This window comes from Ceratotherium simum, chromosome X (assembly GCF_057802395.1).
Source record: "Ceratotherium simum simum isolate JZ-2026a chromosome X, ASM5780239v1, whole genome shotgun sequence".
NCBI lineage: Eukaryota > Metazoa > Chordata > Mammalia > Perissodactyla > Rhinocerotidae > Ceratotherium > Ceratotherium simum.
In genome coordinates, this window is record NC_141940.1 from 127,166,329 (window position 1) to 127,191,111 (window position 24,783).

Sequence of the window (24,783 nt, forward strand, 5' to 3'; positions counted from 1 at the left end):
TTAGTACCGTCAAGTGGATTCCGACTCCTGGTGACCCTGTGGACAGCAGAGGGAACCCTGCCTGGTCTTTTTGCACCATCCTCTCCCCTTCCGGCCTCTATCAGACAATGCTCTACTGCTATGCGTAGGGTTTTCATGGCCAGTTCTTTCAGAAGTGGATGGCCAGGTCCTTCTTCCTAGTCTGTCTGTTCTGGAAGCTCTGCTGAAACCTGCCCACCATGAGTGACCCTGCTGGTGTTTGAAATGCTGGTGGCATAGCTTTCAGCATCACAGCAATACGCAGCTGCCACTGCCACAGTATGACAACTGACAGATTCGGGGTGTGGTTCCTTGACCCAGCAGGACATGAACTCCGGCTGTGGCCATGGCGGTAAGAGCGCTAGATCTTAACCACTAGACCCGTAGGGCTGGCCATTACCTGGGTCTTTGACTATAAATAGTTGTTGTTGGAAGAGATTCCCCTTATGAAGCCTTTTCTTTATTCATCCTTAAACAGTTCAGCATTTTATTTCAATAACAGATTCTGGTATATCCATTGTATTGATCTTTTCAAAGAACTGGTGTCTAGTTTCTTGATTTTTTTCCTCTCTATTGATTTCTTGTTTTCAATTTCATTGATTTCTGCTCTCACTTTTGCTCTGTCTCTTCTGCTTGCTTTATATTTATGTTACTCTTCTCTCTGTAGTTTCCTGAACTTTTATTTCGATTGAGATGCTGGGCTACTGTTTTGAGTGTCACAGAGAGCCGTGGAAGAAGTGGAATTAGAATCCAGGGAAACCGCTGAGAAGACGCCATATTTTCACGTATTCCAACCATCTTCAGGGCAGCCCAGTCATGCATCTCCTGTTCTTGGTGGTGAAGAGTCTGGTGTGTCTCGTAGCTTGCAGCTCGTTGACCTTCTTATTGAGCTGTGCTTTCTCGTGGGTTCAAGTTTCTCTCTCCAGCTGGTGCTGGTTTAGTTCCGGCTTCCTCCTTCATGTCCTCAGGACGCCCAGCTGCTTCCCCACCCAACAAGCCACAGAAATAAGCTCGAAGAAAACAAGTCGGCGGCCACCTGCTCCAAAAGCACGTCCCTAAACGCAATGCATTTCAGGACAGCTGCTGTGAGTTCTGGGCGCTTCTCTTCCTTTGAAAGAAAAAGTGAAATAACAGTGTAATCACAGCATCCTGTATTGAGTGCAGTCTAGACGCTGGCTTTAGAAGAGCCTTCGAGAACCTGGGATGTTATTGTCAAAGCCGTCGGTGGGAAGGTTTAATGGGTGGGCGGGTGTGTGGTCTGGATTATCAGGTGGAGGTTTTCTACCTTTGTGAAGGTGAAAACCTGCATCTCTATTTTGTTGGTCACTTGTTTCATGGTGCGTTTTTCTACATACCCTCAGAAGTGCGTGGTACATGTGCACACACCATAGTTACTGGAACATACACAGGTGTGCACACACCCATATACATTGAAAGGTTTTTGGCTGATTGAGTGACAGCCCTTCTGGCAGTTGACAACGCTATGATTCTTTGGAATTAGGCAAATATTCTGATTAAACCTGAGACTGGCCGCCACGTTGTATGAGCAAGCAATCTCCTATTCCAAAGCTTCCTGCCAGGCGTCCTTGGCGAGTGAGCTGAACAGGTCTTCCTCAGGTAGACCCCTGCTCTCCTCCAACAGGTGGTTTGTAAATTGTTCCTTTGGAATGTCTGTGTTCCAGAAAGAGTGCTATGTATGACGTTAGGTTTCCAGGCTGCTTGATTTGAAGCACAGAAAAGACTACAATTAATCAGAAGAAACCATGCAATGATAAGAAAGCAGAAAGCAAGATTATTATGAAATTCATGATTCAGCAAAGGAATAATACAGTAGTGCAAAAGGGATTATTTTGGTTGTTGATGTTTGCTGGAAGGCAAATTTGACAGGAGGGCGATCAAGACAGAGCAAGTGTCTTTTATCAAGACTCTTGAGGAATTTCGACATTGTCTTTTTAGTGACTTTAGTTTTTGCTGATAATTGAAATTCCCTTCCCAACAGATGGTGTGTAGTTTCCCCTTGAAACAGGTCTTTGGCATGCCCTGACTTTGCACTGATCCTCCGTGATCGGGCTTGTATAACCATGTGCCTGGGGTAAATAACACGCTCGCTTGTTCCAGCAAGAGTCAGGCACGAGAGCTAGGAGATGGACTCATTTGTTATTTTCTTGGTAAATGTTTGGATTTTGTGTGCTTTCCCAGGATATGGTTCACCTGCATCATACAAAGATGAATGATGGATTCTTACCCCAATCCAGGGGCACAGGGGACATTTTGAAGATTACTCTTGGGTACCTCAAGGCCCTCTCTCCCAGACCCTACTGGGGGATGATGTAGGAGGTCCTTAGTCTTTAGGGAATTGGGTATCCCTGAGGACAGGGAGGAAGATGGTGGAGGAAGATTGTCTGTGGAAAGCGAGTTCTAGTCACATTCTTAAATGACGCCTTTGATCCTGGAGAAAAGCTTGTGGTTTGAAGCGGGAACCATTAGAAACATTTTCAATGGAAGGCGGTTATACATCTGGTTGAGATATATCAGAATACATGTTAACGCATTCAAGACTTTCAGAATGCCCCTATTGAGTGTGCTGGGCTCTTAAATGATAGCGAAATAAGTACAAAGCGAGAATGAAAAGGGCAGATTGTAAAATCTCACAAACTAAAAATATGTCTCCTTTGTAGAGCATACACTGAAAGATACTAAAAATACTTTGTCACGTTTGGAGAATGGTGGCACACTCGAAATACTCTATTTAAGAGGCGGGACGAAGTGCCTCTTGAAAGAGCTTGTTGGTTACAGGGTGGGTTGCTATAGTCAGCTCGTAGTTGAGATCAAAGTGGTTCTCAAAGTGGGGTCCTGGGAACCATGGGGTTCCCTGAGAACTTTACGGGGAGTCCATGAGGTCACAGCTACTTTTGTAATAAGTCTAAGACATTCTGTGCTTTTTCTCTCTCCTTCTCACATGAGTGTGTGGTGGAGTTTCCAGAGGCGACCTGAAGTGTGGTGATATCATCTCTCTGACACCCAGTGGAATGTGTCCTTGCTTGCTCTTGTGTTTTACATATTTCTGTTTGACTTGCTAATATGGTTACTATCTCTAGATGCAAGCTACACACACACACACAAATGCTCCTAAGGGTACTTGATTCGTTTCTAGAGTGTTAAAGAAGTCTGAGAACAAAGAATTTGAGAACTGCCGTTTTAAAGGAACGACCAGGTCTATGGTGATCTTGACTTATCATCCGTGATGACAATGATTGATCAATGACAATTCCTGTATCTAGCCAGTCTTTGGAAAATGAAATGCCTCATTGTGTCAGAAGACTGCGTCCTGAATTCTTTTTTTTCATCTTAGTGCACCCAACTGAAGTGGTCACTTTGAAATTTAGTCCTACTAATTCCACCACTTTGTTCTCCAAAGTGTGGACGCTCCATCACAACTTAAGTTTGGAGTAACTTAGCAAAGGCGTCGCTTAGCCTGTTTGGAAAATGGTTGTCAACACCTACTGTGCTCAAGGAACTGCAGCAGTTACGTGGGGGACAGAAACAGATAGATAGGACGTAGTTCACGTTTTCAAGAAGCTTACTAATAGAAAAAAACAGTAAAGAAATAAAAAGGTTGAATGTTGACAAGGACTGTCATCAAGGTGCCAAGAAGGAACTAGGGATTTAGTAGCAGATATTTAGCGCTGGGTACAATTTGGGTAAATGTAATTGAGAGGAGATGGAGGGAGGAAGCACACAGCTTTTGGGGAGAATTCAGAGATCCAATGGGAATGGAGGTGTGTGGGAGACAGAAGGATGCAAAGGTATGTTAGATCCAAATGATGGGTGTCTGTAATACTGGTGTAGAAGTTTGCAGGGTTTTTTTTAAGCAAAAGAACGCCATGCATGTGTCAACGCAAGGAAAGATGGTTGAAGCAGGATGATGTAGAACAGATTGGAGGGAATGACCAGGAAGATTTGTCTTCCGTCTAAGTGAGCATGTGTCTGAATTAAGGCAGTGGGACAGGGAGATTTCTTGGTTCCAGTTCTGTTTGACTCAATGCATGGGGAACTGTTTAGTGGACAGTGAGAGGGAGGAAGGAGGCCCATGTCTATATCTACATCACTCTGTATCACTCCGTAAACCTAGGGCAGAGTAGGTACTCTGGCTCAATATCTGTTCAGCTGGACACTGGAAAAATCAGTGTGTTGCTGAGTATTGGTTGCCCTCACAAGAGTACTAAGCCTTAGGCCAGTGTGAAGAATTGAAGAGTGAAGTTTGCTCTTAGAAATCTCATCAGCAAGAAGGAAGAGGGGCAATGATTGGGGTCTGGGGGCTTTAGAAGACTGAGGATTCTCCTGGTGGGAGAACTCAACAGTTGGTCAACGGGGGATGTTTCCAAGTGTCGTTCAGCAGGATCTAGGCTTTTCATTAAGTATCCTGTGAATGGCCTAAATATTATAAAATTAATATTGTCACACAATTTTAATACTGTTTTCTATTAGCAAGAATAAGTTTAGAGTTCAGTCCTAACCCTCTCACACGCGAAATAAGAATAATTCTCAATAGCTTTGGAGCAGTATGGTTGATTGAGCTGTGACTACTATGCCAATGAGCCAGGCTACCATGTAGACTCAACAGGTTTGCATGACTAGTTCGCCAAGTTGGTATGACTAGGTTTTGACTCATCTGTCTCTTTTGGTGAAGCTATGGTAGCAAACTTCTTCTGTTCTTTGATTCCTTAGAGCAGCACTATCCAATGGAATTTGGTGCCATGATGACCACATTCTATTACCTGTGGTACACCCCAGCCTCAAGTGGCTAATGTGTCCGACTGAGACACTGACTTCTCTATTTAATTTAACTTCACTTCATTTAACTTTAAATAGCCATGTATGGTTGGTGACTAATTCCTTGGACAGCACAGCCTTAGACATTTAAGAATCTTTACAATAATATGAGTAAATAAAGTCAGAAATCAGTCCTTACTGGATGCCACCAGATCTGGATAGTTTTTAAGTGATTTTTCAGACATTGGTATTGAAAGCAATGGAAACAGCTTTTTAATAATATTCTCTGCTGTCCCCTGATTCATTATGACACCTGAGATAAATTACATGTCAATGAAACCTCCTTTTCCTCACATAATTAAATGCCCAGAAGCATACATATATTTTTCAGAAGTGCTTCATATCAACTGCTATTTTCTAAACATCTGTCAGGCCGGGTCCCAAACTGACCCCTTTATAGTATCTCTTTTATGTCTATGTGATATATATTCTAAGGGTTACTTGAGGATTTCATAGCAAAACGCTTCCAGTGAGCAAACCATCTTCACTGATTGGGCAGATCTGGTCAACAGAGCAATGGACTTTCTTGAGAAGATATAGTGACAATTATAGCTTATTTTATATACAGTCATGTGCCACATCACAATGTTTCGGTCAACAACGGACCGCACAGATGATGATGGTCCCATGAGATTAGTACCATAGAGCCTAGGCATGTAGTAGGCTATTCCATCTAGGTTTGTTTAAGTACACTCTATGATGTTCACACAACGACGAAACCACCTAATGACACACTTCTCAGAACATATCCCTGTCATTAAGCAAGACGTGACTGTATGTGTGTGTGTGTGTGTGTGTGTATGTATATATATATATATATATGTATATATATGTATATATATATATGGTGTTCTAGTCTCTCACCATTGTAAATATTGCCAAAGACTTCTGATTTCATGTAGCAGGCTGCACACACCCACACATACCTCATAGCCCACCTCTCCCGAGTTTGTATTAGACTGTTAATCCAGTTTATTTTCAGGAACACAGGGATGAAACAGATACAGACACACATCAAGAAGGGAATGGAGGGGTGATGTGCAGGTTAGAAATTGCCTCCAGCTTCTGGAGAACTCAAAGCTGGTGGCAACATGTTAAAGAGACGAGGAGGAGGTCGCAGCAGGAGAGGGCCTCTGTTCTGAGGACTCCGTATCCCCTGGGTTGAGCATGGGAGCACGGTGCTCAGAATTAAAACAAAGTTTTCTTTGTAAAGAATGGAAGGAAGTGGGAGGTGCCACTCCAGGGTAAAGTTCTCCTAATTCTTTCACCCCGAGAGTCCCCAGCCTCTCTCACGCGTGGAAACTGAGTGGACCTCTCGAGCGTCTCATTCTCAAAGAGGAAAAGGCCACGGACCCCGTGTTGATCTGTGGGTTTTACTGGGCGAGACGTCAAGATAAGCAAAGACGTGGGATCCCCGAAAAAGCAGATAATTCAGGGAACCTAAGACAAGATTAAACCAAAAGGGGAACTTAGAAGAAATTACAAAAATAAGGCTTGCTTTGAGTCATGTTTTCAGAGAAGTTTGAGAAGATACTGTCTCCTTCAGCAAAAATAGGATGTTGCAATAAGAGAGAAACAGAAACAGCTTTAATGAAAGAGCTTTGCTGAAAACATAAAACATTAAAAAAGAGTTTTCAAAGATCAATAGGGTGATCTCATCGATGTTTGTGACTTAAGATATTATCTTGGAGCTGCTGGTTGGCAAATGTGTGGCTTGAATCTAGACTTTTCTCTTGAGTGTTGGAAGGCGAATCTCCAAGGCAATGACTGTTGGGGGGTCCATCTCTCCCTGGACATCCAGTAGGCCCTTCTATTAGCTTTCTGTGGCTCTCGTAACAAACCACTACAAACCTGGGGGCGTGCAACAGCAGAAATTCATTCCCTCCCAGTTCTGGACCAGAAGTCTGAGATCAAGGTGTGGGCAGGGTCGCGCTCCCTCCGGAGGCTCCAGGGGAGGGCCCTTTCTGCCTCTTCCAGCTTCTGGGGCTCCAGGCGTCCCTGGGCTGGTGGCCGCTTCCCTCCCATCTCTGCCTCCATCTCCACGTGGCTTCTCCTCTGTGTCTGTGTCTTTCCTCTTGTTATGAGGACACCTGTCACTGTATTTAAGGTCACCCTAATCCAGGATGATCTCATCTTGAGATCCCTAATCTGATTACATCTGCAAAGAACCTATTTCCAAATAACATGACAGTCACAGGTACTAGGGGTTAGGACATGGCCATACATTTTGGGGGGACACATTTCTATCCACTACACCCCTCAGCTTCAGCGTGGCCACAGGGTCCAACATGGAACTTTGTCACTTTCTTCCCCCAAACAAATCAACTCAACAGACCCCTTGTGCACCTGCCAAGGATTCCTGTCTTTGTGGTTGTCATCCTAACCACTCTGATGCCTAAAGCCTACCCTGCAGTCATCCCCACCCTCCCCCTCCCAGCTCAATCCAATCCATCTTCACATCCAATTTTTCCTTCTCCTTAGAGATCCCTCTTGGCTACGCATCTCCCCACCAACCCCCGCTTATCGCCCTCATTTGTGGCCTCCGTCCTGATTTGTACCCTGGCCTCCACACTGTTCGTCCTGCCCTTCCCACTGGCTTCTCCAACCACAGGGAAATCTTTAAAACAAAACAAAAGCGTACAGAACTCAGATCCGCACAGGAACTTCCCTGCTGTCAGCCATGTGACTTCCTGTAGGCTGTTGCATCAAGAACTCCATGGAAGGACTGCAAAATCCCTCCCTTCTCTTGCCGTGCTTCCTCCAGCCTCGTGAATCTCAGTTCTCTCTGTGGCCCTAGCCTCACCCATGCATAATTTCTTCCCACACACCCTACAAACGAGCCTTTATCCTCCAGTCTGCACCACCCTCCAATTTCCATTTGAAACTTTGCTTCCTCAAACGCAAATCTCTTTCCTGACCCTTAGACCAACGTGAGGTCCATCCTTAGGTTCCTCCGGACACCTGTCTTCTGAAGGCATCAAGCCTAAACAAGCTCATTAAACCGATAATGAGCTCATCAGAGTTATTCTAGCTATGATAATTAATGTTTACTGTCTGCTTTCCGGCCCGACTGTAACTAAACTAAATGAACACACAGACAAGCCTTGTGTGCATCCTTGCTGTCTCAGAGTCATGTGGAGCGCCCGGCACACAGTAAGCTATCAATAGTGGTGGAGGAATGCCTAACTTCTTTATATTGACTTGGTTTTTGTTTAGCGAGCTGTATTGTAGTCACAACCGCATAAACCATTTGTTGTCAAAGACGGAGTTTTCTAAACATTTCCAAATTGGCAGTTGACACTTTGTGAAAGAATTGAGTTTGAGCTGAGTGAATGGTAGAAACTAAAGCTGTCCAATACGGTAGCCACTAGCCACATTAAATACAATTTGCAGTTGCTCATTCTCAGGAGCCACATATCAGATCCTCAGTAGCCACCTGTAAGTCTGTGGCTACTGTGTTGGACAGCACAGATGTAGAATATTTCTGTCGCCATAGAAAGTTCTATTGGGCAGTGCTTGTTCTAAGGCAGTGATTCTCAACTGGGGGTGATTCTGCCCCCACTGGACACTTGGCCATGTCTGGAGACTGTTGGTTGTGACAAGGGGGTGGGGAGGAGTGATCTGGCATCTGGTGGGTGGAAACCAGGGATGCTGCTCAACATCTTATGATGTACAGGACAGCCCCCCACAGAGTGTCATCCAGCCCCAAATGTCAGTAGTGCTGAGGTTGAGAAAAGTTTGCATTAGCATGAGAGACTCTGTCTATCATCTACCTAACTTGTCTATCATCTATGTATCATCTATCTATCTATGTGTCTGTCTATCTAATCTATCATCTGTCCATCCATCCATTATATTTATCTATCCATCTATCCATCTATCTCTCTCTGCCTATCTATCAATCCATCCATCCATCCATCCATCCATCCATCATTTATCCATCCATCTATCCATCTATCCATTCTCTCTGTCTCTCATTCTCTGCCTATCTGTCTCTATGGCAGTGGTTCTCAACCAAGTGTGCTTCTGTCCCCCAGGGGACACTTGGCAGTGTCTGTAGACATTTTTGGTTGTCTCAGCTGGGGGAGGATGTGGTGCTCCTGGCGTCCAGTGGGTAGTAGCAGGGATGCATCAGAGAATTATCCAGCCCCAAATCTCAATAGCACTGAGCTTGAGAAACCCTGATCTAAAGGGTAATACATTTTTTTGTAATTTTTGTATCCCATCCTGGATGCAGTTTAGGGATGCGTCTTTAACCTCGAACGCATCAAGAGCATCCTTTGTTCTTGGTGAAGACTCACCCACGTGCCACCCTAAGCTACAGATAGGTGTTTATATGGACCCTAAAGCTGAGCCAGGAATGCCAGGCATTTCCCTTGCATCACATTTGTTAGTGTTGTGGGGGTAGGGGTGGGAACTTCCCGTGTTTCTTTTATCTTTCGTAATTATACGTTTTGTATCTTTGCTAGGAAAGAGTATAATTTACTGTGTTGTAAGTACGAGAGTTGTAGTTCTAAAATGTGTGTTCTATTTTTATCTTTTGAAAGAGGACAGTGTGGAATTGAATGTGGCTTGACTCAGCGAAATTTTGAGGGAGTTACTTGTTTAAACAAAAACAAAAAGCTGTCTAGACTAGCGAACTCAGAGCTAACGCCTCCCACCCAGCGCTGAGCTGAATTGGGGCCAGTTTTTTCAGCTGATCTTTGAATAAATAGTCCAAGTTGAAAAGAATGTATCTTCTTAAGATTATGCAAAACACACATACTCTTTTGTAAGTTTGGCTTATTGAGATAAAACTCACATACCAGAAGATTCACCCTTTTAAAGTGTCCAGTTCTGTGGCTTTGATTTTAATCACAGTTACCACACATTCTTTTAAAAATGCCTTTTAAAGGGTTTTTCCGTAGCACAGAAGTTTGACTGTACTTGTTTGCAGCAATCATTACAAACATCGACTTTTTAAAGAGAAATCGCATGCTTTGGACTTTTATTATTTCATATATTTTAGTTTATAATCTTTTCTATCAGTTCCTTTTACTTCATCAATTTAACATAAATTTAACTATTATCTAGATAAAATATTTCTATAGTTCACAGATAAAAAAATTAAGAAAATTATACAGTGAAATGCATCTGTCTTTTTGTCCCTGATCTATTCACAACCTGCCCTTGCTGTCGACCCCAGGTATACCTTTTCATCACTGTCTTTTATTTTTCTACAAACGTCCTTTCAATATATAGAAGCAAATATCACTACGAAGAGAGGACTGACATTTTAATAATTAATATTGCTTACTTTAAGCCTCCTGAGGAATTGCATATTCTTTTTGTTGTTGCTTTAAACATTTCCAAACTAATTGAACCAGTCTGAGCAGTTAAGGAGATGCACCTTGGCCGTAGTTGGATGGAGCTTTGAATTGATTCCTGAGAGCTTGCAGCCAGGTGTCCCAGGTAAAGGAGAGTGATTGCTAACACCCGGACGTGTAGCCTCCACTGGTGGGAGGGTGTTGGAAGGGGCCCCTCAGATTTCTCTGGATGGCCAGGTGTCTCAGCGGACCTTGAGAGCCCTCCGGCTGTGTACCAGCCCCACTTTATATGTCTGCTGAATTGCTTCAGAGGTGCTCAGTGAATTAAGGGAGTGTCATCTTCTTCGAGTCTTTATCTTTCAGAATTGCTGCATCAGGGGCCACGGTGGGAAACAGGACAAATGTGTATGATTCTTTGTCCAGACAGACCTCTCCGTAGCTCCTTGGGTGGGGTCACTGGAACTCTCAAAAGGTTTCTGGTTGACATTCTTCAAGATATACTTCCTGTATTAACCTATGTAGCTTAACATACCCTACCCATGTAGAAGTATGAGGAAGGAGCATGGGTGGAGACCAGGGATGCTGCCAACATCCTACAGTGCACAGGATGGCCCCTGCCACGGAGAGTCATGTGGCCCCAAATGAGTGTCGGTAGTGGGAGGTTGAAAAAACTGTTTATCATCTTTATCTATGTATCTATCATCTATCTGTTATTTACCTGTCTATCTATCTGTCTATCTATCTATCTATCTTTCTACCTATCATCTTTCTCTCTGTCTTTGTCTGTCTGTATTATTTATATCTCTGTCTGTCTCTCTATATCTATCATGTGTCTTTCCGTCTCTATAGGCTATCCTAGTAGGTGTGCAGTGGTATCTCATTCTTGTTTTAATTTGCATTTCCCTGATGACATATGATGTGGAGCATCTTTTCATATGCTTATTTGCCATCTGTATATCTCTTTTGGTCAAGGGTCTGTTCAGGTCTTTGACCCATTTTGTCTGGATCTCTTGATTAGATTGCTTGTGTCCTTGAAAATCTCGATGAAACTCACTGTTGTGTACAGTCTTTGAATCACGTGTCTGATTTGACAATCCCATCCAGGGTGTTGGCTCAGGAGACGGCACTGCATGACTGGTTTGGGGACACGTTGGATGCAGAAGCATTGTGTGTGCAGAACTCAGCTCCTGCCTACCTTCATTCCTGCTTCCAACGTGGCATGCCACCCCACAGGCTCTCAGTCTGTGTGTGGGTTTCTCTAGCTTTGCCCATGTTTGCAAAAGGGACCTCCGTTGCTTTAGGCCAGGGGTATTCTGCTGCTATGTTGATTATGTGGGCTTGTTTATTGGTTTATCCATGGATTCATTCATCCACACATTCATCCAACTAATAGGTGCTCAACGTTTGTATAAAACACGGCCCTTGATCCACAGAACGCACTGCCATGAGCTACCATTCATTTCCAATGTGCATGAAAAACATGGCAGCCCCTGATGCTTTGCAAACTGATATGTGGATTGGAGTGTTTTTCTTGTGGCTAAAATTTACAGTAACATTTTTCCTGTGGTTATTGAAGAAAGAGCTCTTTGTACATGCCGGGCGTTTCTAGTTGCTCAAATTCAATGGCACGCGTAGTCTTTTGTTAGGTAATTTGCCACATTGACTGCCATTCTGGGATAATAGAGTCCCAGTGAAGAGAATCTGCCTCAGAAGGTTGAGCTCATAGCATCCTTTTCAAACGACACCTCTTCAATTGCATGTTTGTGGAAACTTCTTAAGACTTATTTTTTGCAAGTGTCAGACCTTGGGGTCAGTGGGATGAAGTGGGAATTGAAACTGCTCTCCTCTATCTCCCTGTGGTGGTAAATTTTTGTCCCCAGTCCCCTTGACCTGGCCTGGGATCCTTTCCCCACAAGGTTAGCTCTGCTTTTTCAGTCAACAGTTCATGGATGTCTGTATCCAGTGCTCTGAAAAATAAGGAAAATTAACCAGTACCAGCTCTTTTTAATGGAGCTTACTTTTTGTTTTTTAATCTCTCTCAGCCTATTTTTTTTTTTTTTCTTTTGGGTCAATGTTATTGAGGTATATAATTTACATACCAGAAAATTCCCCCATTTTCAGTGAACGCTTCAGTGATCTGTTGACAGATGTACAGAGTTGCATAACTACCACCACATAGAACGTCTGTGTAGCTGACATTTTTTTTTTTTTACACTTAAGGAGAATTTATTTATTACATGATTGAGATGCTCTGTGATGTGCTTTCTGTGTGTTATTTTATTTAAACTCTGTCAGGGTAAAGATTTTTTTTAGTTTTATTGAGATATAATTGACACAGTGCTGTAAAAGTTTAAGGTGTACAGCATAATGACTTTACTTATATACATTGCGAAATGATTACAATAACTTCAGTTAACATCCATCACCTCGTATAGTTACAAAAAAATTTTTTTTTCCTTGTGATGAGAACTTTCAGGATTTTCTCTGTTAGCAGCTTTCAAATGTACCATACAGCAGTGTTAACTATAGTCACCATGCTGTACATTGCATCCCCAGGACTAATTTATCTTATAACTGGAAGCTTGTCTCTTTGACCACCTTCATCCAATTCCTCCCCACTCCTCCCCTGCCTCTGGTAATCACAAATCTGATGTATTTTTCTGAGGTTTTTTTTGTTGTTGTTAGATTCCACATATAAGTGACATCGTAGGGTTTGTCTTTCTTTGACTTATTTCACTTAGCATAATGTCCTCTAAGTCCATCCATGTTGTTGCAAGTGGCAACATTTCTTTATTTTTCATGGCTGAATAATATTCTATTGTGTGTGTATATATATATATATTTTTTTTTTCTTTATCCATTCATCCATACATGGACACTTAGGTTGTTTCCATGTCTTAGCTATTATGAATAATGCTGCAGTGAACATGAGGGTGCAGATATCTCTTCAAGATAGTGATTTTGTTTCCCTTGAGTATCTACCCAGAAGTAGGATTGCTGGATCATATGGTAGTTGTAGTTTTAATTTTTTGAGGAACTTTCCTTCAGAAAGGATGGAAGGAAAGCAGGGAGGGAAGGAAGGAAGGAAAGAAGAAGGAGAGAATAGTAAACAAAGAAAAGAACTTAAGTTTCTCGAAAAGAAACCTGGATGACCGGGGTCATGTGGTCTGTGTTGTCATCAGCTACAACGTTGTATCCTGGACACCACGCTCTACCACGCAAACGTCAAATTAGGGAGAGCACATGAAGGCACTGGGGGTATTAACCCCGTGTGGGAGGCCTTGAGAAGCTCCTTGAGCAGAGTCCGCCTGTGGAAGACGCCCAGACTCAATTGTCCAGGCTCCACAGGGATGCCCTTCCCAGGGAAGCAGGTCCCTTTCCGAGGGAAGGATACTCAGACACAGGTGTTCAGGACGGCCCTGGGGAGCATGGTTGTGCCCCGAGGGGCTTGTTTTTGAGCTCTTTGGGTAAAGAATGGATTAGAAGGATGAAGCTGATGTTTCCATTGGTGGATTAGGCACACAAATAGGAAAAAACACACCTTGACATCTGAGATCCCCAAACACATCCCCACAGTCTTGGCGTCTCCTGTTCAGAATTCCTTCATTCCTGGGATGGACTCAGGCTTGAAGATGTGTGTGTGTTTAAGAATGGTATTTGTAATCTAATAACTCCTCCCTTAGCTGTGTGGGTGAGAATTCATTTTATTTATAGGAAACCCTTAAAAGCATCAGCTCAGTCATTTTCAGGGAGGGTGACTATTTCTAAATCTCTGAAACAGGAAGAACGAAAAGAGGATTTGTCTTCAGGTTAAATTAATGGTTAAATTCCCTAATTCTCAGCAGAACACAGGAAATACAGTTCTTATTTATAGCGATTTGAGTTCCACATATTTAACACATTCACACACTTAACAAATCTCTGCTAATTTTAGTCTTGATGGTAATATCCGCAAGCTGTTATAGTTATCCTGTTATTTGTTTTTTTCCTTAATTTGTAAAATAGTGTATCTTCTGAAACATTTCCTCAGGTGGCTTAATTCTACCCGTTTCATCATCAAAGAATGGAGACACCATTATGGGGCCATTTGTCCGTAAAGCACAAAAAGAAAGTGCGTAAAATAATGTCGTTAACAGTCTCCACAATGGAAATTCATGATAGAGCAGTGTGATTCTTCAAGGTTAAGGTGTGTCAAGGGTGTCTAGGAAAAGATACAGGGGTGTCGCATATTTCATTGGCTTGCTGCAGCCTCGGTGATGAAACAGCAGTCATTGGGAAGCAAGACCTTTGTGTCAGAACAATAAATTTAATTATCTACATTTTCAGTTGAGGATTTTATGTGTGTGTAAATTCACAAAATGCTGAGAAATCTTTTCACTTTGCAGTAATTCAAAAATGAACTGCAAATGCAGTTAATAAAAAGGAATCTGCAATTTGGCTGCCTTTTTGTTGAAACTTCTCCTCTTGGAGACTCCAGAAGAAACTGTTTGTCTCAGGGGCGTGGTCCTGGTGAAGATGGCTGACGGTCTTACCCCACCGCTGACCCACCAGAAAACCAGCCATGTTCCCCTTTGTCCAGAAAATGTTACTATGATCAGGCATCATTTTCTTATTCGCTTGGGGCAGAGACACTGTTTCCATGCTAATGTTGATAAGCTTTTGGAAAGTTCATCAGTTTTTCAGAACAGACTGGCTTTTATTTTTATGAATTCTAATTGTTTTCTTTGAGTTTCTCATCATCCATTCTCGGGACAAGGACAGTCGAATGTCTGTGGTGTCCTCAAACTTGGTCTTTAAATTTCCCAGACCACATAAATGTATCAGACTTGATGGGAGCCCTGTTGGGGCATTTGAAAAATGTAAGTTTTCATTTCCAAGCATATCCTCAAACAAGAGGAAGGTAACACTTAAAAGCCCTGATGGATTCTGTATGCAAAAGCATGAACATAATCGTATTCGATGATCAAATAACAAGGAAGCTAGAAGAATCCTCAGCCCTGCTAGGCTGAATTTGTACCTCAGGGATAACAAAGCAAATTACCACCAAAATGGGTATCTTGAAACAATAGACACTCATCCTCCCCCATTCCTGGAGACGAGACTTTTGAGATGAAGGGGTCGTAGGGCCGCGCTCCCTCCACAGGCTCCAGGGGAGGGTCCTTCCTGCCTCTTCCAGCTTCTGGGGCTCCAGGCGTCCCTGGGCTGGTGGCCGCCTCCCTCCCGTCTCTGCCTCCATCTCCACGTGGCTTCTCCTCTGTGTCTGTGTCTCTCTTCTTCTGTCTCTTATAAGGACACTCGCGATTGGATTTAGGGCCACCCTCATCCAGGATGAGCTCCTCTCCATCCTTTCCTTAACTTCCTCTGCAAAGACCCCATTTCCAAATAAGGTCCCATTTACAGGCCCCAGGGCTTAGGAATTAAACATATCTTTTTGGGGGAACACAATTCAACCCAGAAAAATTGGGAGGAGAGTTAGAATGACTGCATTTAGGTGACTCAAAGAGAGCCAGGCCAGCTGTGAGATGTCCCCCTTACAGCGGAGAGGTTGAGCGGGGCACAGATGGATGGTGTCGGCTTTCTGGCATTTTGGACCATTAGTGCATCTTCTCTTTAGAACGTGCTGAGGTGAGAAGGGAGGAGACCAGAGCAGGAGGCAGAGCTAAGGATGTGGCCTCCCTGTCACTTCTGTCATTGCTCCCTGTGGTCCAGGGACCCCAGAATAAAATCCAGAGTTGTCTGTTTTTTCTTTTTGCAACCACTTGGCATTCCACACTATTCTCATTGTTTCTCTTCAATATAGACTTTTCCAAACTGTTTTAAGTTCCAGCAAACTTAAAAAAAACATAACCCCTGCAAACTTAAATCCGAGTTTCTCCCCTTTACATGGGCTTCTTTTGCGTTATGGGCTTTCCAAGACAAAATAAGGAGGGGTGCTCCTTTACCTGCGAGTCTGAAGCAAAAGCACTTTCTCCTCCATCCCCTGTGACCTCTGTCTCTCAGGTCAGGTTGCAGGGTTTTCGGGGTGAGAAAGAGGGGAAGCCAGTCTGTTATGACCATGAGAACTGCATTTTCTGCACTTTCTCACACCTCCCTCTGTGGATGGTTTTTTTCCCCAGCTGTGACTTCTGAGAAAAGAGGGAGCCTTTTAGGGGATTCCATGTTGTGGTCACGGCGATCCCGTTAATATGCTAGTTCTGCAGGGTTGTCTGAACAATCAGGATGAAGGCAGTCAGTTTTCGCTGACTGTGATGTATGTGTGTGTGTGCATAGTTTTGCGTGTCTGTATTTAGAAGTACCTCAGAACACACTATGGCTTTTTTCTGGGTGGGCTGGAATTTTACCATGTCTGCAAGCTATTTGGAGTGAGGAGGTCTTACCTCTCCTCCCCAGCCCCCAGACGGAAAGCTACCTGAGTTTGTATGTGAATCTGACATGAGGGTTTTGGAGGATGGATGGAGGTGGAGGAGGAGGGAGAGAGAGATGGTGGAGCGTGCAGACAGAATGGAGAGAATGGCAAAGGCTTTGAAAAGATGAAGAATTGCCTCCCAGGGAGAGGGGAGACCTGAGATTTTCCCACCCCAGCAGTTAAAGACCAGAATCACAGACACAGAATGCTCCATACATTGGAACCACCTTCCTCACCTGGAAACTCAGCTGGAGAAGCAAAGACCTCTTGTCATGTTGGAGGATAAACCACAGTGGAAAGGATGTGCCCGCCTTACAAGTGGCCATGCCTTCTGACGAGATTGCTATGGGTGATTCTGACTGTCTGAAACCCACAGGCCAGCTGAGCTTTGGAATTTGGAAATTTGCAGAATTGGGGACAATAATCAGATGTGGGTGCCGGTTATCACAGGACAGCCTCAATAGAGACTGGGCAACGCTTTTGTGTTAACATGTGACTTTCTGTAGTGCAATGAATGGATATTCACCCAAGGAGGGGGAAGTCAAGCCTGAATAGTTTCTTATTAAGTCAGGTCCAGTTTTGTGGCTGGATCAGTTTATGAAGGCACTTGGGGTTTCAGAACCTTTTAGACTTAGGAATTGTAGGGAAAGGAGTGAAGAACCCATACTTGATTTTCACCTTAGAGTTTTAACTGTGGAAACAACCTCCAGGTAAGATTTGAATCCTGAATAAATTCCCTTTCTCTGCCTCACACGACTACTCAGCCTAGGGTGGGAAAGAGGGGGTCACCCGGGTGGGGAGAGGGAGGGTTTCTCTTGAGGGTCTCTCTTATCAGGGAGGAAAAATCTGGCCTAGAAACACTTGACCGCTTTTTAAAAAATTTTTTTTTCCAGTTTTATTGAGATATAATTGACATATAGAATTGTATTAGTTTTCAGGTGTACAACATAGTCATTCGATATATGTATATATTGCAAAATGATCACCACAATAACTCTAGTTAACATCCATCACCATACATAGTTACAAATTTTTTTTCTTGTGGTGAGAACATTTAAGATCTACTGTCTTAGCAACTTTCAACTATGCAATACAGTATTATTAACTATAGTCGCCATGGTGTCCATTACATCCCCAGGACTTATTTATCTTATAACTGGAAGTTTGTATCTTTTGACCCCCTTCGCCCATTTCACTCACCTACCACCCCCACCTCCGGTAACCACCAGTTTGTTTTCTATATCTATGAGTTTGGTCATTTTAGATTCCACGTATAAGTGAGACCATTCAGTATTTGTCTGATTTTACTTAGCGTAATGCCTTCAAAGTCCATCCATGTTGTCGCAAATGAAAACAACTCTTCTTTATGTCATATTGGGCAGAGGTGAGTCATGCGGCTGTCCATAACCTGCAGCAAAGCTAAAAAAAAAAAAAGGCTTTTCTACATTCTAAAGGGAGATATTGAGAGCTGGGGATGTAGGTTGAAGAGCCTGCCAACACCAAGCAGGAAAAAGCTCAATTTGCCTTTTTCTTTCCACTGCAATAATGACTCACTTCCAACACCATTAATGTTGTCTTTGGCACATTTAAGGTGATCAACTTAAAAATTACAGCATCGGTTTTGTCTGCCTTGAACAAGGCTGTTGACCTACGTAGTCCTGTGATCTGGTTGTGGAGTTGAGGGACTTCCCTCATCTCCCAGGGTAACACAGGCATCCCCTGCAGTGCACAGGTCACCTGTCTTGAGTTCTGTGTGTTTACACCTCACACAGCTCAGAGAATGCTTGAAAGACATTGCAGACAGAAATGTAAAAAAAATCTGTTGACTCATAGCTCTGTTATCTTTCATGTAGGCATAGAGAACTCTCAGCTGAGGGTCAAATGCAGGTGCTGAAAAGACAAAGTATTATCTAGTAAATACGATCCAGTAATGAATGGGCTCCTCATTATGGGCAGTAGAGAGAGATGATTAAGAAGAATGGGACCGGAGAGGCAGAAAGATCAAGGAACATAGCCTTCTTTTCATTATTAGAATCTCAGAGTGTGGCAAGACTTTTATATGTTTCGTTTCTACCTGTCCTATCAGAGAGATGAACAATATGAGGCCAAAAAGGGTTACTTTGTTTGTCTGAGTTCATAGATCAAATCAAAAGCAAATTGTAGACTAGATGCCACTGTTCCTAATTACCACGTGTGTGCACTTTACCCAGTGGAAACATCAGTGTCCACATAAAAACACCTCAACTGTATCCATTCACTTTCCTCAAAGCCCTTTCCCTACATGCCTCTCTATTTTGACCTGATTCCACATAATTTTATCAACATGATACTGCCTTCCACTAATAAAATTCTATTTTTACTTTAAATTATCTTTTGATGAGAATATTGTTTAAAAACATCTTATCGCTCTTCATTTGCTTCTTACACAACAATTTCTTGTCTTTGTTTCTGTAGATCCCTTTCTGCTTCTGCTATAATAAAATATTCATTGTCAGAAACTTCATTTAAAAACCAAAGTTACTTATCATGCCCTGCCCTAGTCCATTAGCAATAGATTTATTTTATAGCTTGGGAATTTTAATTGACAGACAGTGCTAAAAAAATTGCATTGCTTAAGTATAACTTTCCTCTTTTCATGCTGCCATATGCAATACATGGCTTTCCAAACTCTATGCAAGAAAAACAGGAAATCTGTGGTTGTGTGGTTGCATTGGAGGTCTTTCTCCTTCTCAAGCCATCCTTGAATTCCTTCTCCTTTCTCATCAGGTTGATCGCCATTTTTCCAACCAGAGAGCCCTGTTAGTTGACCATTTTCTACATCCTCATGCTCGCAAAGAAGACCCCTTCCTCTGCATTATTTTCTAGACAGTCAGTGACAAAAAAGACAGCGACCATTGATAAGCTTCCTGAGTGCCAGGCACCCAGGGCCTCACACGTACAGATTTCCATGTTTCTGCCGCCAACTTGACCTCTCCCCTGGCCATCGATAAATAAAATTCTTTTGGCTCTTTGATCTCATAGTTGCATCAGGTGATCACCAGCTTGTGTGAGGGGTAGAAGGTGTGCACCATGCCCCACGGTGAGGCTCAGAGGACCAAGAGGGGCTGGAAGGAGATGGAAGGGGAGGAAGAGGAAGCATTTGGGTTGAAAATGTCCCTGCAGGGTACAAAAGAGGGTTTGATTTCCTTTCATATTTGTAGTGGCTGCAGTGTTTTTAATTTCCCCCTCTTTCTATTCACATCTCTATCAGTTTATTCCAATCTGTGCAGATCTTAAAATAAAGACTAAGTGCATTTAGCGGGCATGAGTCTGTTAAAGAGGCTTCGTGAGGAGGGTCGTGTGCCTCATACTCCCGTCTTGATCTAGAAAACCTGAAGAGAAGAAGACCTGTGGAAGGAATGCATTTACCGTACTTTCCCATTCTGCCTCTCCTTGTGTGTGTGCATGCGTGTGTTCTCCAGGATGACTCATTTGCGGAAACAATGGGCAGCTTTCTCCCCCAATTGAAGAACATTTGATCATTTGACAGATGATCCTCTCTGTCTACGTGTGTGTGTAACACTTACATTCAATTGAGCATTCCAGACTGGAGCTCCTCAGCAAACACTCACCAGACGTGTCCTAGGGTGTTCAGTTGCTAAAGCCCACGATTCTCTTCCGGTCCCCATACAGCCTCGTTTGCTCTCCCCTTCTAGGCACGGGGACGTTCGGCCGTGTGCAGCTGGTCAAGGAGAAGACGGCCAAGCATTTCTTCGCCCTGAAGGTGATGAGCATCCCGGACGTGATCCGCTTGAAGCAGGAGCAGCACGTGCACAACGAGAAGTCGGTGCTGAAGGAAGTCAGCCACCCGTTCCTGGTCAAGCTGTGAGTGCCCCCCACTCCCGGGTCTCTCCCGCCTCCTTCTCTTGGACCTCGCCCTCCTCCCTGGGACCCCGGTGGGGTGGAATGAGGACATGGGGTTTATGCAAAGCCTCAGACCAGGGTGAGAACCTTCTGAGATGTCTCAGCTTCTGATCTTGCAGATGGGATTCTGCAAGGGCTGCTGAATGTCATCCCGGTCATGTCCGCCGAGAAAGGCTCTGTTTCTACAACTGCCTGCCCCAGGGCCTTGCTCGCCCGCCTAATATCTGCAGGGGTGTGGATGTCCCCGCTCGAGCCTCTGTTCCCCTCCTCCCATCAGGGTCAGCCTCATCAGCTGCCTGGAGAGCCTGTTCAGTCATCTGTCACCTGCTCAGCTACATCCCCTCAGGTGTTTCCATGGGTTTCCAGATGACTAGTAGAGATCTCCATCCAAATGCTCCACAGACCCCTCCAGTTGAAGATGCTCAACATTGCACCAATAAATGCCTCTTCCCCCATGCCATTTGCTAGAGTAGGGGAAGACCATTTCCCACTCCATGCTAGAGATGCACATGTCCAGTGATGGCTCTCTCTCCCCATCCATGGGTGCCTTCCACCCAGTTCCATGCACCGTCCTTCTCAGTCCCTCCTGCACAGCCCTTGCCTGTTCGGGGGCCTCTCTCTCTGCCCTGCCTTTCTGCACTGGCCTCCCGACAGTTCTTGCCCTCCTAGCCTTGCTTCCCTTCAAGGCATCCCTTCTCCACTTTACAGCCATGCTGGTCCTCCCCACAAACCTCTCCAGTGATCTGTGTCTCTTATTACAAATGCACAGGGGATTCCCAAGGTGCCCAGAGTAAAGCCTCAGCGACTTAGATCCTAGAAAAGGCTCATCGTGGGCTCTGGCTTTCCCTCCGGCTCTGTCTCTTTCCCTCCATTGTCCAATCATGGAAAGCCACCGCAGTAGAAGGTAGGAGGTGCCGTCCACGTTGTCACTCTGGGGCCACCTGTCCCATGCAGTGCCTCCTTCCTCTGAGTCTCCTCATCCAGCACCCCTCCCACCTGAAGGATACCTGCCTTTCTTCTCCCACACCCCTGCCTGCACACGGAGACAGGTGCCCTCGCCATGGTCTCGAAGCATCTGGCGTGTACCCCACTGCAGGGAAGTTCATCTCTAAACTAAAAGCTGCCGGAGCAATATCCTCCAGCCCAAAACGGCGTCTTACCGAGAATAGCGACAGGTTGCCCGTTTCATGACGGGGAGAAAGGAAGCGGTTGACTTTCTGTGTTACTTTCTTTTTATGGAGCTAAAAGGATCTTGTGCCGATGTGGAGGGGTCGATAGAGTCTCATGCTTTTAAGTCGTGGAAACAAAAGTAGCCGGCACATTGCGGCGTCACCACCCCTCACTCATCAGGTCTGAGTCTCCACTTGGCCAGTGGTAGAATGATGGTTACAAAACTAATGGGTATAGATCTTCTTCTGGAATGAAGAGAAGCTTCTGGTTATTTCTCTTCTATGACCTAAAATCGTGATTCTGGGAAGGGAGTTTAGCTTGTGAGGGTTTTAAATAAATATTTTCCAAAGGAGACATGGACTCCTTTATAATATTGCCAAATTGTTCTCATGTGATTTAGGTGAATGGTCTTGGGCTTTTACCAAATACAGGAAGTCTCAAAGCCAAAACACAGAGTGTGTCCCAGAGGGTGCTTTGTAGCTGAATTTTCCAAGGAAGACAATGCACCAGGCAGCTGGATTCTGGTTTGCCTCTGAAAACCAAGTGGCATGATCCGTTACGTGTTTGCAGTGAAATTAGGAGAACATAAAAGAGAAGCAAATGGAATTAATGGTGAAAACAAAAAGTCTTAGACATTGTTGTTGAGAAGACACAGTTTCGAGAACAGTGAAGAAACCACTGGGGAGGAGGTCTCTCCAGGACTGGGAGGGGAAAGTGGGGACACTACCCTGTCTACTTCACCTCATTGCATCTTTTCTGGGGTGCAGGCACATCCCTCAGGCATCCTTAGGGTGATGTAGGGTGTGCATGGAATCTTGGGTGAGGGCTTCCAATTCTGGGAATTCCACCTTGTTGTGGGGTGAATTGTGTCCCCTCCAAAAAGATATGTTGAAGTTCTCACCCCCAGTACCTGTGAATGTGACCTTATTGGAAATTGGGTCCTTGCAGATGTAATTCAGATGTAAGTTCAGGTGCTAGAGGAGTCAGGTGAGTTCTTCGTCCGTTATGATAGATGTCCCTATAAGAAGAGAAGAAGAGACATGAAGACAGACACACACAGAGAAGGGAACGCCTTGTGAAGGTACAGAGGCACAGAGGAAAAGCCATGTGAAGATGGAGGCAGAGATGGAAGGGATGTGGCCACAAGCCAGGAGATGCCTGGAGCTCCCAGAAGCTGGAAGAGGCAGGGAGGACCCTCCCCTGGAGCCTCTGTGGGGAGTATGGCCCTGCTTACACCTTGATCTCAGACTTCTGGACTCCAGGACTGAGAGAAAATGATTTTATGTTGTCTTAAGCCACCTAGTTTATTGTACTTTGTTTTGGCAGCCCCAGGAGACTCATACATACCTCTCAACTCCTAGAGTGGGGAACCAGCCTACGTGATAGGCTTTGGAGATGCTTTACAATTCAAAAATCTCAACTCCCAAGAAAGAGCCCCATGGATGTGGGGGTGGGTGGAGTATATAAGTCAGAGTTTCTGGGATAGAATCCTTGAGGTTTTAGAAGTTAAAAATGGACAGGGAAAGGGAGACATTGCAAAACAGAGCTTCAGTCAGATGAGTCTGCTTTTTTCTTTCCGGGACACTAAGCAGCAGTTTTTGTTATCATGTGTGGTAGATTCCTGAGTCCCAAAGGGACACGGATTCTGTATTTTGCTGTTCCTTGTCTTCAGTTAATATCTAAGTTGCTTATATCACACAGTCTGTACGTTCTAATTTTGATGGAATAGAATTGGACCCAGGTTATCCAAATTGGTTCATTTTTCTCTTTTAAAAAGCAGTGCGATTTCTCTACACCCTGGTAGCTGGATGCTATGTTGATTTTCCTGTTGCCTGTGCAGCTCACGGGGTACAGATCACAATCTAATGTAGTCTTTTTGTATGTTATGTTCAACTGGGGGTGTGGCTGGGGGGGGCAGGAATTTTTCCTGGTCATTTGGTCTATGTGGAATTGAAGGAACATTCAGATAGTCTTCTCAGGGAGAGTATACTCACAAGTTTTGGGAAAATGTGGCAGGAGCTCATTTAAAATCTCTCCATGGGGGGCCGCCCCGTGGCTTAGCGGTTAAGTGCGCGCGCTCCGCTGCTGGTGGCCCGGGTTTGGATCCCGGGCGCGCACCGACGCACCGCTCCTCCGGCCATGCTGAGGCCGCGTCCCACATACGGCAACTGGAAGGATGTGCAGCTATGACAGACAACTATCTACTGGGGCTTTGGGGGAAAAATAAATAAATAAAATTTAAAAAATAAAAAAATAAATAAAATCTCTCCATGGATTTTGATCAATATTTGTTTCCCCACAGCACTGAGATAGCACATCAGACAAGATGCTCTCTGGTGTCCATGGCTCTCAGGAAAGGCTTAGGATCTAGGGAAATTATCATCAACAGTGGATCCTTGAAAGAATTAATAGGGTAGGGATATAAATTTCCAGGTGACCTTTATCCAAAAATTATGAAAATTAGTTTGCCCTCTCTATTAGTGTTCTCGGGCTGCCATAACAAAGGACCACAGACTGGGGGCTTAAACAGCAGACATTTATTTATCACAGTCCTGGAGGATGGAAGTCTGAGATCCAGATGTGGGCAGGGCTGGTTCTTCCTGAGGCCTCTCTCCTTGGCATGTAGATGCAGTCTTCTCCCCGTGGTCGTCCCTCTGTGCATGTCTGTGTCCTCATCTCCTCTTCTTGTAAGGACACCAGTCCTATTGGATCAGGACCCACCCTAATGACCTCATTTTACCTTCGTCACCTCTTTAAAGACCCATCTCCAAATACAGTCACATTCTGAGGTCCCAGTGGTTAGGACTTCAACATGTGAATTTTATGGGGACACACTTTAGCCTGTAACACCTACTTAGTGACTTGCTGAGAAGAGTGGATGTCTCAGTGCATGGGGGGCTTGTTATAATGTACTTATAGCATTTGTTTTTTTCTGTGCATTGTCACTTGAGGGACCTGGTGTGCTTAAAAACTGTGTTTAAAGTTGCCCTAGTTTGATCAGGCTCTCAAAGTTCCCTGTACATGACATGGGCGAGCACACTGTATCCAGCCAGACCCGTGGATGGGAGCCAGAAGGTGTCTAGGACCACATGATGAGGAATGCGTTTTCGTTGGAAAAGACCATTAGTGAAGAATGTATTTAATCCC

The 24,783-nt window shown here is 44.2% G+C and overlaps 1 protein-coding gene across 1 annotated transcript in view; it reads left to right on the top strand.

Annotated features, from left to right (window-relative positions):
- LOC147912036 (cAMP-dependent protein kinase catalytic subunit PRKX) overlaps window positions 1-24,783 on the top strand; it is a 104,091-nt gene that overhangs the window by 12,853 nt on the left and 66,455 nt on the right. The window contains exon 2 of the mRNA XM_087426690.1: window positions 20,259-20,427. Within this exon, the coding sequence (XP_087282816.1) occupies window positions 20,259-20,427 (169 nt within the window). The remainder of the gene's footprint in view (window positions 1-20,258; window positions 20,428-24,783) is intronic.